Source organism: Zeus faber, assembly GCF_960531495.2.
Source record: "Zeus faber genome assembly, chromosome: 11".
NCBI classification, from domain to species: Eukaryota; Metazoa; Chordata; class Actinopteri; order Zeiformes; family Zeidae; genus Zeus; species Zeus faber.
This window is the reverse complement of record NC_137205.1, coordinates 27,369,987-27,385,507: the sequence shown is the minus strand read 5'-3', so window position 1 is coordinate 27,385,507 and position 15,521 is coordinate 27,369,987. Positions and strand designations below refer to the sequence as shown.

General features: G+C 45.1%; 1 protein-coding gene across 1 annotated transcript in view; it reads right to left on the bottom strand.

The window, feature by feature from the left end:
• The window catches only part of LOC307237387 (tubulin polyglutamylase ttll6-like), a gene marked incomplete at both ends in the record, with an annotated part of 12,184 nt that extends 7,090 nt beyond the window's left edge, over positions 1-5,094 (bottom strand). The window contains 4 exons of the mRNA XM_080010100.1: positions 371-527; positions 1,591-1,721; positions 1,983-2,066; positions 5,083-5,094. Coding sequence (XP_079866226.1) covers positions 371-527; positions 1,591-1,721; positions 1,983-2,066; positions 5,083-5,094 — 384 coding nt within the window. The remainder of the gene's footprint in view (positions 1-370; positions 528-1,590; positions 1,722-1,982; positions 2,067-5,082) is intronic.
• Positions 5,095-15,521: the final 10,427 nt, after the last annotated feature.

Below are 15,521 nucleotides of genomic sequence, written 5' to 3'. Positions count from 1 at the left end.
ATTTGAGTTTGAGACCACTGCCTCAGAGGAACCATGTTTGGTTCCACAAAGAACCTTTGAGACAAAAGCCTGAAAAACAATTGATTTGCACTCTGTGGCTTAGACACCAATTTTGAGTTCTTGTTAAATTGCCATAATTTATAATATTGATAATTATACATCAGCTACTCGGGCCCCCCTGCCCGGCACCATGGAGGAATTTGATTATTTTTCTGTTAAATTGAGACACAAAACAAACATAAGAGGTAGATCAAGAAAACATTGACAAAATAAAGTGATTCTTTAATCTTCATGGAACCACACAGCCGTCAAAAACAACCAGCGAGGAACCATCATCTCTCTCTGTGCAGGCCTGTCTGTGTGTGCTCACCTTGGAGATGTAGAGCTGGCAGGTGAGGTGCTCTCCGTGGGGAACCTCTCGAGCCGACCGGACCAGGAAGATCCCTCTGCCCTGACTCCCTGTGTTGGGCTTGCAGATGAACGTCTTGTGCTTCTTAGCCTGCGAATACGCCTGGAAGTCACTGTAACTGATGTGTGTGAGAGAGAGAGAGAGAGAGAGAGAGAGAGAGAGAGAGAGAGAGAGAGAGAGAGAGAGAGAGAGAGAATTACACAACTTGAGATTCAAATGTGAGCGGAAAAAGAGATATAGTCACCGATAGACAAAAAAAGAGATCGCAAGAAAAAAGCTGAATAAAAAACAGAGGACTTCTAGATGCTCTCAGGTTTGCACTGAAACATGAAATGCGCCTGCTTCCTACATGCAGATGATGTGATGATGAATTGCAATACAAGACCGCTTGCGTAGTCCTATAAATCACCCAAATAGAAACGGCTACGAAAGCAGATAGAAGACAAATAAATGAAAATCTTACGTCTTTATATTGACGTCTTAAACAATCATATTGTATGTTTTCATCCAGGTATTGACAGAAAGGAAACGGAAAGGTAACACAGCTGGAGCAGAGGAAAAGGAGTTGGATATGTAGTAGAGGTAGAGAAGAGGTACACTAGCGGGAGGTGGAATGGAAGGAGGTAGATTAGAGTAGGGGGAAGCAGAGCAGAGGGAGCTATAAAAGAAGTAGAGCAGATGTAGAGTAGAGGTACAGTAGATTAAGAGCAGAGTAAAGGTAGAATGTGGTTTGAGCAGCCACACCTGACCTGGATCCTGGTAATTGGGGACCCAGGATCAGAGTGGCTGTATACCTGCTGCTGGTTGGTTGGTCTAACAAGCAGCAGGTAAAACAGGTAAAACCCCCATCCCCACACACACTCAAAGGAGAGGAGCCATTGTCATGACCTGTTTCCATCTGCTCTGGGGCTTGTTCTATCAAGCCCCCCCTCCACAATAAATTAGTGTGTTTTCTACAACCCCGTCTTTTGTGTCTCTGTGCCGGAGGTCCCTGAACACACTACTTAGGTGGCGCGTGGTAGGCAACACTACCACAGTAGCATAGGGAATAGAGGTAATAAAGGTAGAGTAGAGGTAGTAAAGAGAAGTGAGGGAGGTAGATAGAGGAAGATAGAGGTAGAGTAGAAGTATAATAGAATAGAGGTAGGGAAGTACATAGAGCTTGGCCCCCCGGTCCTCACTCAGCAGGGAGACACCAGGTCCGTGGGAAGATGTTATAGTCCTTTGGGAAGCTCTTGGCCATGCGGTTCAGGTTCTTGGCCAACATGTCTTTCCTGCAGAGGTCCATCATCCCTGGGAAGTGGTTAATCTTCTACAGAGAGAGAGAGATATGATAGATATACTTCCACTTCCGTCTACTGACAGATCAAGGCAATTGTTGCGGATGTTATTTAAATTTCAAAACACTAGTTAGAACACAGTCTACACAAAATGTCTACACAGCGTCCAGTGTCCACACAATTTCCACACAGCGTCCACATAGCGTCCCCAGTGTCCACGCAGTGTCAACTTAGCGTTCACACAGCCTCCACACAGCTTCCGCAGCGTCCACACAGCCTCCACAGTGTTTTACCTGATACGGTTTGATGCCCAACAGTCTGTCCAGTGTGACACTGCTGTCTGTCCAGTACAGAGTGCAGTCATCTCCCTCCGATGCCTCAACGAGGCCACAGTGCAGAGCTGCCCGACGCACTGACACACACACACACACACACCCACACACACACACACACACACACACACACACACACACACACACACACACACACACACACACACACAGACACACAGACACACGTATAAACATGTTATGTCAGCATTACTTTATCATTATTTCCCCTTATATTATTTGTTTGATATATTTGAGTTCCTTTCTAAATTATTACTATTAATATAACTATTTTATTATGTTTGCTGTTTTTAACTTGATTAATGTGATTTGACTTTTTTTACTTTTTCAGGTGAACTTTATAACTGGTGTTATACAAGTGCTATATAACTACAGTTTTATTATAATTTTTTTATATTTATATTTACTATTATTATTACTAGAAGTATTATCAGTAGCAATATTATCAGTATAATTGTATTGTTAATAATAATAATAATAATATTAATAATAATAATAATAATAATAATAATAATAATAATAATAATAATAATAATAATAATAATAATTATAAAAGATAATGTTGGTTTCCAATGAGACCAATAAGACGATTCCACGTGCCAAATCCAAAACCAAAAGTCCATGCATGCACTCGCCAAGTTTAACTGTTTACTTCTACACATGAAATACCGGTACACCACAATTGTCCATTTCCAAAGTTATATTATTACGCAAGGGTGAACCATTCATGAGAGTGAGTGAGAAAGAGTGACAGAAAGGTCAAAAAACTGTGTGGCTCCACTTCCCACTTGCCTTGACTGAACCCAATTACGCCCACCCTCTCGTCTTTCATTTTTTTTCATTAATTAAAAGGTGCACAGTTACTACTAAGCATCTATTCCCAAATACAATAAATGTAATATGAATTTGATTTTATACTTTTTAAAATTATCCAGACAGATTTGAAGTTATTGAAGTAATTGAGTAAGTCATTGAACTTATTGATTCAAGATTCAAGATTCAAGATTTTTATTTGTCACATACATATACATACTTCCATACATATATGCAGTGAAATGTAATGCAACGCACCCGGTGATAGCACACAATAAGTCCTAGGAAAAAGTACAAAAATAAAATAAAATAAAAAGTAGAAAATTCCTTTCTAATAGACCGACTAACTGACTCCTAAAACGTAATACAGTAAGTGGAATACTTATAGAATAAGATAAAAAATATATCGAATAAAATACAATAAAAAATAAATTGAAATAAAATGGAACACAGTATTGCACTACTGTAAATATGAACTGTAAATACCTGAACCTGAAAATACTGTAAATATTATTTGAATTCCATTTAAATCAAATACAGTATCTAAATTACTTTTGTTTTACTTATTAACTTAAAGAATTGCATCCTAATCAATCAAAACATCCATAAACTGCATTTAGGTTCCTACATTGATGACCCCTAATTGTTATTAATGTCTTTGAAACAATAGCTCAAGATTTTTAAGTTAAAGTTCAACTATCTAAAGAAATCTTCTCATTCTTCCCATTGTCCGAAACGGGTAATCCTTCGGTTAAGTCCATCGTTATCGTCGCTCCATCACAAATGAGGAGCAACAGAAGACCCCCCAGAGAAGCCCACGGTTCCCACGGAACACCCACGCCCGGCCCTGAGGAGCTTAACCCAGTCGCAGAGCGCACGAGGAGACCCTGCACCCCTGAGGTGCACACATACAACTCTGCCCCATGTGCAAGCACAACATGCAGCCGCAGGTGTAGAACCCGGGCTGGGGGCGCCAGGCCACCTGCCTGAACCGCCCGCACCGCGCAAGGGCGAGGCCAGCCCCATCCAGCCGCGAGCCCCAGGTGCCCATCCACGTAGCCAGGTGTGCTCAGTGCAGGGCACGGCGCAATCACCGTGGGTATCCATTGCTCAGCGCAGGGCACTCGGGGCTCAGCCTTGGGCACCCGGTGCTCAGCGCAGGGCACCTGGAGTGAGTCTGTGCATGTTGATGTGCACCAGTGTGGGATGCACTCGAGAGAACTTTGACATTGAACTTTTTCTTTGCAGCTGCTGCTCATGTAAAACACAGACCTTTGCTTCTCAGGAAGTCAATCTTTTCTTTGTGTGCTTTGCCCTTGAGTTTTCTGCAGACGGGGAGGCTGTGTTGCTCTCCTTTGCAATAAACACAAGGCTTGTTGTTTGCGTCCACTGAGATATGTGGCGGAGCAGGGGCCGTGGTTAAGCCGCGGCTGCAGATGGCAGCATGGCTTCCTTCTCTGAGGCTGCACAGCTGCCCCGAGTCGGCTGAATTAGCGCTGATCCCGGGCAGGGAGCTTTCTTAATGTCTGTCTGTCTTGAAGAAGAGATCGGCTCACAAGCTCGTCAGCCGACCAGGAACCAGAGCAGAACGCCATTCCTCCTGCGCCCAAACTCATTTTTCTTTATTATTATTATCCTTCTGGCCAGCGAGCCTTTTTGTTCAGTGTGTTTCATAAAAACTCTCGCCATGTCGGCAACCGACAATTCTTTCTGTTCTGGGGGGGCGAGGTTGGGGGGGGTGCAACGGCTGTTATGAGCACTTTCTTTGGTTTGAGTGTCTCTACATATTGGGGTTTTGGTTTCTGACGAACTGGGTCTCTTGTGCTTGTGGTGGTTTATTTTCTGTTTCCGTAGAGCGGGTGTAATATACTGTATATCTAAATTGCTCGTTGACAAAGTCGACAAAATCCTTGAACTTCCCTCTTTCCTTTGTTTTTTCTTGTAGGTCGCAGGGAGACTTTCTCCAAGTTTCTTTGAGTGTGTATGGAAGCTTGTTAGCCAGCGCCTGTTGGCTGTGTTGTCCGAGTCTTCCATGTAGCTACTATCTGCCATTGTGTTGGACCAGCCTGTGAGGAATAAGGGATGATGAGATCGGGGAGTTATTCTTCACAAGGTACTCTGTGACATGGACTTGCTGAACGATGGTTTGACATGGACTATCAAGCACTGGTCCGTCATTGAATTCCATTTTTGGTGCAGGCGAGGCTCTTTGAGACGTTGCTGGCTGTACATTGTGCTCCATGCTGGGTGTGGCTGAGGCATGCTGTGATGGTGGTTGAAAGGTAGTTTTCACCTCTGCTACGCCAGCCTGTTCATCAATTCCAATGATGCTCGTGTCCACAAAACTTCTATATTTGCATCCGACTCATCAAGAGCAGTCTGCATTGCATGCATTTTGTTTCTAGCCCTTGTTGCAGTTTCTATTATTTTTTTGCTCAGCATCAAACTCTGCCTCTCGCCATTTTTCCTCTGCTTGCATCTTTTTTTTTGCATTTCAATCTGCTTCTTCCTTTTCTATGGCCAACTTCCCCCTTAAAGCTGCAGCCTTTGCCTCTAATGATGTGCGCTCCATTTCTACCTTTGTTCTGACTGAGGAAGATGATGACGACACGCTTTGACATTGTGATCCGCGTGTACTTGGTCATTTAGGGGTCGATTTTGATGATAAAGACCTACTATCTGCATGCGTTACTCATCTATCACACTCTTTAGCCAGCTAAGAGCGTTTCATGACCTCTTTCACCCATTCCTGACATTTCCAGAAGAAATCATTCATTGATACATGTTTAGGATCATACCAATTCTTATGATTATCCAAAAACTTGTCCTCAGCCACAAGTCGTTGCAAACCAGAATTTGGGTCGCAAAAGTCTTGATGCAAACGACTTAAGTCAACACGCAATTTATTTTTAACAATGTCGACATTTGCATCGTCTTCTATTAATTTCTCAAATTGCTAGGATAGCTTGAACCTGCCTGGACTTGTTTAGCCTTGTGTTCTTCTCCAGCCTTCTCATACCCCTTTCACACTGCACCAAAAACCCGGTAACAACGCTAACATCCGCCATTTGTCACGAGTGGGTCGGGTAGTGGGTAAGCGGGTTGACCCGTTACATTTCAATTTGCCAGCTTACTATGCATGGCGCGTGTAAATAATATAATTTTTGTTATTCATCACATTTCAGTCTTTTAAAATTTGTTTATTGCACATGTTCATAACACAATGGCAATGAAAATATGATTTCTGGTGCTCACACACACCTTGTTTGATGCGAATGCCCCCTCCAGGGTCACAATTTGCACATTTATAATGAATTGGATGATGACACAAAGCATCTTACTCAACAAACTCATCTCTTTCCCACACCCAACCGGTGTGGGACCTTTATTAGTCCCACACCGGGACTAATAAATGTATCTTATCTTATCTTATCTTAACTTATCTTATCTTAAGGGAATCCCCCTTCCTTCATGAGAGGAAATCTTTTTGGCAAATAAAAAAATCTATTGCGGCAATAAAGTGTGAACTCAAACATCTGGCGACCTCCAGGGGGGGTCCTGAGCCTGAAGTTTAGAAACACAGTGAAGGCCCTCCAACATCAGGTAAACATCAGCAGATCATGAGATAGTGCCCATTGCAGCTCCCGGGACGAGAGGCGCATCGGAACACATCTGACGCGCCGACTCAACATGTGGAATCCATGTTGGTCGTAAAATAAATGCGAGCGTCACATCAAGAGGCAGCGAGAGAGGAAACACTGCAAGAGGCTTTACTTTCACCATCGAGAAACTCATACAAAGTGTTTGATCAAATATTAGATTACTTGAGTTAGCGCTACACTTGAAAGACATTCAAGATGTCTTGTTATAAAAGGCTTTTTAAAGATGTTCACCAATTGATGTAACATAGCTAAGATTTGTGCAGCATTTTGCACTTAAATATGAACCCACTGATCAACGTTGTGCAGACAGAACATCTGAAGATAAAGTAAATCTCAAGATGGATTCTCTTTTGTAAAGTGGACCTATTATGCTCCTTTATACACAGGTTAATATAAGTCTCTGAGGTCCCAAAAACATGTTTTTTGGACTTTTTTGCTCAAAATACCACTCATATTATGCATTAGATCCATTGTGATATGCCTCTTTATTGTTTCAAAACGGGCTGTTTCAGTGTGTGTTGCTTCAATTGTAAATGAGCAGCCAAGTCAATAGGGTTTGGGCATAAGTTTCGGGTTCTGTGAGCCAATGAGGTTTGAGCTTTACTCCGAGCTACGTTTTATTTACTTGGTAAACTTTCACTGATTTCACCTTATCAGTACACTTAAATCTGTTTCTGAACAAATTTGAGGGGAGAAATAAGCAATCCAATCGCTGAATCTTCACTCATATTAGATCTACAAGGCCTTATTTAAAAGTTTGTCCTGACTTTGTTTGCTGTGCTCCAGGCTTGCGGGAGACAGGGACACGGAACTCTCGGACGCAGGTTTTTTTTTTTGTTTAATGTTAATGTCTGAAAACAAATAAATACATTTGCATAGGCCACGTCTAATATGGACATCCATGTGGCAGACGAGGTGGCATGGTTAAGCCACGGCCTGCAGGTGACGGGGCTGGTTTCACCCCATGGCGGTGCAGCTGTAACCGGTCTGCCCGATCAGCCTCTTTAGCGCTGATTCGTCGGCTCGTGTTGAGAGAGGTGTTGTTTTCTTAGGTGTTGTTCTGTCTTTCGGTGGGGATCACATGATGCAGTTTGCTGCAACCCCTGCTGACTGGACGGCGACGAAGAACACAGACATTAATTATTATCGCCATTTTATGTTCCTTGTTTTGGCCAGCAAGCCTTTTTGTTTGTAAATCATAATAAACTCACGGCATGTCGGAGCCCCACTGCCAGGATGACTCCGTCTCCCTCCCTAGCCCCGTACATATGGGCAGAGACCGCCACGAGCGGCATAGTCGACAGGATATGGCAGTTTGTCATGGGAGAATTTGCTTCCAGCCGGAGAGTGTCCTCGCCAGCGTGAGCTCCCAGGATGATGGGGCAGTGGCCGTGGCCCACAGCTGGCCCACCAAAGCCAACCGGGAGATGGCCAGAGGACCAGCCCCAAGTCCGGCCCCAGGGCTCCGCCTCACTCTGTTGTGCCATGGGACGCTGTCTCCCCTTCCTGTGCTGTCCCCTCTCTGTCCCCAGTTACCTCCCAGAGTGGTGCCACCACGGGCCCACAGACAGCTGCTCAATTGTCTGGGCAGGGGTGCTCGTGCTGCAGGCGACCGGACCAGGTTCGGCGGGACTGCCTAATGATGGAGGTCAGACAGGTTGTTCAGGTCGCTGGTCCGCCGGGCACCTCACCCGGTCGGGAAGATACTGTCAATGTACCAGTAAGAGTACAAGGGGGTAGACAATAGGCTTTGCTGGACTCCGACTGTTCTCAGACAATGGTCCAGCCATGGCTGGTTCGACTCTGGGCTTTGGTGGAGGTGTCACGGGTTGAGGTGTGTGCATGGGGATATATACACATATCCTGTGGTGCGGCTTCAAATTTGTTACTAGGGAAAAAGCAAAAGGTGAAGGCTGCAGTTAGTTTTCCGCACTACCTGATTTTGGGTACGGATTGGCCAGGGTTTGACCCTTTTATAAAGCAGGCTGGGGGACTGTGCTGACCGTCAGTAGGGAAATGGGAGTGTTGCTTGGTGTGCGCTGACGCTGAGGGGTAGTTAGTGGTTGCAAGGGGGTCAGGAGCGGAGGAGTCTTCCCTGGTCCCAGTGGTCTCCTCCACCGATGATGTTCCGCTGGAGCAGCTGCAAAACGATAAGTGGGGCCTTTGAGCCCTTGATGCGCCCATACACCTCACTCACTCACCCGCATTTCTCTGTGGTTAGGGACAGGTTATATCGAGTAAGCCATGACACTCAGCCAGGAGGAGAAATTACCCAGGTGTTGGTTCCGAAAAGCCGCCGGGAAAAGCCTTTCTAGGCAGCTCGCAATAACCTGATGGCCGGTCACCTGGGACATGATAAAACACTACAGTGGATAATGGCCCGCTTCTATTGGCCAGGGATTTAGGCAGATGTGTGAAAATGGTGCGCCACGTGTCCTGAGTGCCAATAAGACAATTCTCGCACCATTGAGGCCCCTCCCCCTAGTCGAGGCGCTGTTCAAAAGACTCAGTATGGACCTCATCGGGCCATTAGACTGCTGTGCCCACGGGTAATGCTTTGTGTTGGTCCTAGTGGACTATGCAACCTGGTACCCTGAGGCCGTGCTATTGCGCAGTATTACGACCGAAAGTGTGCCGCGGGCACTGTTTCAGGTCATTTCTCGAGTCGGGATTCTGAAAGAATCCTGACCGACCGGCGCACCTCCATTATGTCATGTACACTTCGGGAATTTTACCATCCGGTGACCAATGGCCTGGTGGAGCGGTTCAATAAGTGAAGAACATGGTTCGTAAATTTGTGCACAACGATAGCCGTAACTGGGATAAATGGTTGGATCCTCTGTTGTTTGCGGAGCGGGAAGTTCCCCAGGCCTCAGTGGGATTTTCTCCTTTTGAACCACTCTTCGGCAGGAGACCCCAGGGATGCTGTACCTACAGTAATTAAGGAAAACCGGGAGGAAGAGCCCAGCACCAGTAGGAACAAAGTTCAGTATGTTATGGACCTGTGAGCAAAGCTACACGTTCTGGGGGCGTTTGTCACGGGAGAATTTGCTCCAGGCTCAGGAACGGTTATACGGACTCGGCTCAGGCATTTTGCACCTGGAGGCAAGGTGTTAGTGTTGATTCCCACGTCCAGCTCTAAGTTACTCGCCAAGTGGTAAGGGCCCTTCATGGTCACACGGCGGGTTGGGGAGGTCGATTATGAGGTTATGCGGTCGGACAGGGTCGGGGCGACTCCGATTTATCCCCTTAACCTCCTGAAGCAGTGGAAGGAGGGAGCGTCCGTGTGTCTGCCCACCGCGCTGATCGAGGGGGATGAGTTGGGGCCGGAGGTTCCAAAAACAACGGCCCTTTCCAGTCACCATCTCTCGCCCTGCCAGAGCACGGACATGGCCATGTTACAACAGCAGTTTTCTGGATGGATGTATATGGATATATACAGTATATGACAAACATATATTTGTCATATCAGCAGAAATATGCAGAATGTGGAATCAAATCAAGTCTTTAAAATGTGTGCGAGCCACTATGAACGTAAAGGACTGATACAGGAAGAGAGAGAGCGAGAGGAGGAATAGAGAAAATCCCTCATCCTATAACTCATGCAGACACACACAAGAACACACACGCACACACACACACACACACACACACACAAACACACACACAAAGACGTGCACAGCGAGTAGACTGACTCGTGGTTTTTACTGGCTAGTAAAGGCTGTAGTGCCTGTCCAGACTGCTAATGCAGGCTGAAACAGGTAGCCAGCAAGATAAACATCCAATATAAATACTTGCATGTTCTTAACCGATCGTTCATCTTGTAAGGGTTAGAGACAGCTAAGACAGCTACACATTGTCACCACAGCATCCACAGTGCCCACACAGTGTCACCACAACGTCCACAGTGTCTGAAACAAAACTCAGGCATCAGAACAATCACACAAGCTACCATTATTACACAATTATTATAATTATTAGGGATTCAGACCGGTAGGGTTTCATGAAACCCGGTGTACACGCTTTAGAGATAGTTATTAGTCAAAATATGCAGCTTGGTTGTTTTCGGTACATGCTAGCATGGCCTCGGCATATTTACTCATGTTTGCGCAATTGCGCAATAGATCTGGGCCGGCGACATCGGAAAGAGAGTCTTTTCTCTCGATGCCACAGTACAGGAGCAGGAGTCGGCAGGTCAGTCACTTTTTCTATGACCCCTACCAATGATTGAGTTGGCAAAGCCCGCGTAACACGTTCGGCCATCACATAATTTATCATCAAGTCACCAACATCTGTGTAAAATTAAACCTTTCATATTTAAACGTTTGTTGTTAAGTTGTTGGTTAAAATGCAATGCATGACAGATGGTACAAGGACTAAACATCTCTGTACCACGAGTGGACTAGGTGGAACAAGCCCTGGAGCAGATGGACAGCACGTCATGACAAGGGCTCGTCTCCTATGTGTGTGTGAGGATTGGAGTTTTACCTGTTGCTCATTGATTAGTCTAACGAGCAACAGGTGTACAGCCGCCATGATCCGGGGCCCAATTACCTAGACCCAGGAAAGGTGTGGCTGCTCAAACCACACCATCCCCACGCCACATACCCCGGACACCAAACTTAGGCCAGGGAGAATCCCTGGTCGAAGCCTTCTCCCACCCTCCACCAAGCAGAGCAAAGAAAAAACAACAATTAAAAATGCCTGGGCTCTGAAACAGGGTTCCCATACCTAAAATACAGACTCATCATAAAACACTGGTCTCTGAAACAGGGTTCCCATACCTCAAACCAACAAAAAAGAACTGGTCCCCTTCCCAAGGACCTGGTTCCACAAAAACAGCATGGTCCATGGGCTTCCTTCGCGAGACAGACAGGGCAGACTACCCCCTCCTCCCTTCTGGAGCGTGGGGCCTTGGGCTGCTATGCTGGCTGCTGGTGGGGGTTGCTTGGAGGGGTGGCATGGCTGCTGGGTAACCGTATGATCCCGGCAGTAGCTGCTGGTGCTGCTGCTGCCAGTCTGGAGAGGGCTGATGCTGGGGCCGCCCGTTGACCCGCTGGTGGCTCCAGGGCGTCTTCGGACGGCCCTTCTGTGTCCCTTCCCCATGCCTGTGAGTCCCTGTTTAGGCTCTTCTGTGGCCGTTTCGCCTTCCACACACCACCCAAGTGGCGTTTTCAGGGCCCTCCAACAAAGAGATGCAGACGATGGAGAAACACATCAGTTTTATTGTAGCGAGTGGGCTAGGTGGAACAAGCCCACGAGCAGATGGACAGCATGTCATGACAAGGGCTCCTATCCTGTGTGTGTGGGGGGGATTGGGGTTTTACCTGTCGCTTGTTGATAAGTCTAACAAATAACAGGTGTACAGCCCCGCAGAGATCCCACGCACCGCAGTGATCAACAATCACTACCTCACCAAGATGGCGCCACCATGCACAGAGTTGACGGAGAACACAGATGACGTGATTGCACTGCAGTCTACCAGGCCTTTACGAGGGAACTTCTGTACTCATAAAATATACTGGAGGAGATAGCCGGGACAGCAGCTCCAGCAGGCAGTGGCGTCGGCTCCAATCAGCCTGCTCGCCGATTGGACTTTCAGCTGAGCGCAATTTGCACTTGTTTTTCATCCGATCGCAATTATCCACGTGTGGCAAAGTAAATATTCTTTGCACCCTGCAGATATAGTCATGATTGGATTTTAACTAAAGGAATATAAGATACAAACTCTTAGCCATACCAAGTTACAAAGTGGCAGGTGTTGTATTACTATTAACCTTTATTATGTTTGAAAAAAAGGTGGTTAAAGAATTACCAAGACAATTGGATTAAACAAAGTGCAGATCATTAAACGTCATCAATATGTATGCTTCTGAGGACAACTGACACGCACCAAAGTAAGTTCTACAAAATAAAAACCCAATAACGTCACTATCAGACTTTATAGACATTCAAGACATATCAATGTATACAAACTTCCTGAACTATAATTACTGGTAACAATAGCCACAAGCAATTACATAACACAAGGAACATGTATTTATTGTGTATGTGTTTTGAAATATTTTCATTCTTTTGGTGTTTTTGGTGTAGCCCACTACTAGGCGCTTTTGGTGGTGGACAGGGGTCAGCATGGACACTGTGACCGGTCTGCAGCTATGCAGCCCCATACACAGCAAGCTGTGATGCACTGTGTGCTCTGACAACTTTCTATCATAGCAGCATTAACTTTTTGACCAATTTGTTCTACAGTAGTTTTTTCTGTGGGATCGGACCAGACAGGTTAAACTTCACTCCCCATGTGCATCAATGAACATTGGGCGTCCATGACTCTGTCTCCGGTTCACCGGTTGTCCTTCCTTGGACCACTTTTGATAGGTACTAACCACTGCGTACCAGGAACACCCCACAAGACCTGATGTTTTGGAGATGCTCTGACCCGGTCGTCTAGCATTACAATGTGGTCCTTGTAAAAGTGGCTCAGATCCTTACACTTGCCCATTTTCCCTGCTTCCAACACATCAACTTCAAGAACTGACTGTTCACCTGCTGCCTCATATATCCCACCCCTTGACAGGTGACACTGGAATCAGATGAGCAATGTTATTCACTTCATCTGTCAGTGGTTTTAATGTTGTGGCTGATCAGCGTATATCCTCAACAATTGAAGTAAACCACTTACCTTAATTTATTTAGTGATAGGTTTATAAAATACATTTGTATTATGAGGGAAGTTTTCTGTTGATTTGCAAAGTGCTATAAAATCATTATGTTCCCCAAAAATGGATTAATAATCGTGATAAATAATCGTGATCACAATATTGACTTAAATAATCATGATTATAATTTCAGCCATAATTGTGCCGCCCTACTTCAGAATTATAACCACCATTAGTTGCACCGTAGGAAATCCACCCACAGCCGCCAACACCGCCCAATCCCAGAATTGCACTGTAACCAGGCTGGAACGAATGAACTTCTGCAGTCAGAAAACACACCAGAACAGAGAGCCAAAGCACACTCCAACATTGAACTTTGATGAAGGGCCGAAAACCCTGGATGTTGTTGTTGTTGTTGTTCTTAAATTATTATCAATATTTTATTAAAATTGCAAAATGCATATATCTATAATAAGAAATTTTATGGAATGCATATGGTTTATGAGTTAAGAATTTTTTTTTTTTTTAAAGGCACTGTGAGATTGACATTCTGTACATCGAACATGTAGCTTCCCACAGCCGCTATGAGCGGGGTTGCAGGGCTCTACTCACCGCTTTCGTACTTGCAGGTCATCGTGTTGATTGAGAGTCATCTGAAAAACAGAACGCAGCAAAACAACCAGACAGAGGAGAGGAAACCAGACCTCCATGCTGCTCTAAGCCCCAGGCTGGCTGTTCAACTACACAGTCTGTCAAGGCCCAGACAGGGTCAACATCAGGGCCCGGACACGGTCAACATGCACTTTTCTTAAGAGACGTTAGGAGCAGCGCTTTCGATTGTTATTATGTGCTACACTGCTGAGTCTGCTCAGCCGAATCAAATGTCAGAATGAGACGCATGCGGAGTGCACCATTTACACAATACATTCATCTGCATCAGTAGACATCCCGCCCATTGCACCACATGCTGCACATGTTCCACATGCTCCTGTCAGACACTGTTTACTGTTGCATATGTATATGCAAATGTTTATTTTTCTCAAATTTATTTGGGAATCCAGGATGACGACACAGACAAACGTCAAATACCTGAACTGGAAAATAACAGATTTACTGCAAGAAGAGAGTGACTCTCCCACCTCTTTCTCCCTCTAATTACTAGTTTTGAGATGTCCACTATTCATTATTCTTCCCAGTCCTATTGACACCCTATTTCTCACAGTTCCCAATCCCCTGCTAGAGACATGAGGACAACGTGATTACACATAATGGTGTATTTTCCCCCATTGTCTCTGTACACAGTGTACAGGATGCACTAGGTGTGTCAGTGTGTATCCTCATGTTAATTTTGGGTTATTTGGCTTGTTGTTGGGTTGTATTCTGGCAGATGGATCCCTTCACAGTGGATCGAGCCCGGTGGAGGGTCCTCTCCGTGCTGCATGGACTGAAACGGACCAGGTTTAAAGTCCCTCTGTGTGTGTGTGTCCATCTATTCTGTGGTTGTCTATGACTGTATCAGGAACAATTCCTGAGAACATAAAGCAACCCACAGAAACCACCAAATGCAGTGTTGCAGAGCACGCACTGCCACCTGCTGGTACAAAGCGCGCACTGCAGCCACAGGTCAGCGCTGGGATAAAAGAGTTGATGACGATGAGGCCTACTTTGGCAAAATAGTAAACATTGTTTTTGGAACAATCTGACTGTTGTGGAAGCTTCAGTTTTATTTGCTGTGGCTCAAATGAACTGGCTCTCAAGCCAGTCTTGCTGTTTCACGAGCCATTGCTAATAGTGACATTATACATTGAAAACAATGGTTTATCACCGGGTGTCATGACATTTCACTGCATATATGTATGAACGTATGTATATGTATGTGACAAATAATCTCTTGAACTTGAACTTGAACTTGAACTTAAAACATACTGAGATAGTGTGTGTGATCAAGCATCTTCCGGCAGTGTATTAGTTGACTGACACATGGATAGATGGATGGTTCTGAAAGGTTCTTTACACAACCAAAAATGTGCCGTTTATGTGTAATATATGCCGGGAGTTGTCGTTTGAATTGGATTGGTTTGGGCAATCACTAGTTTCTTAATTTTTTGTCATTGATTTATACTATGCATTACTATGCAACTCCGAGGGAAACACATTTAATACAATTGCAAAAATTGTAATTGTAATCTCCTAATATGAGACGATGTAACAGAGGTGTAGGCCTAAGTGTATATAAGAAAGATGCTGAAATGGATGAATTAAGACGACTTGCACATACCGCGCACAGAAATCATTTGTAATGTCTGCACTGAGGATTAAACGGGATCACAATGCAGCGAACGTCGTAA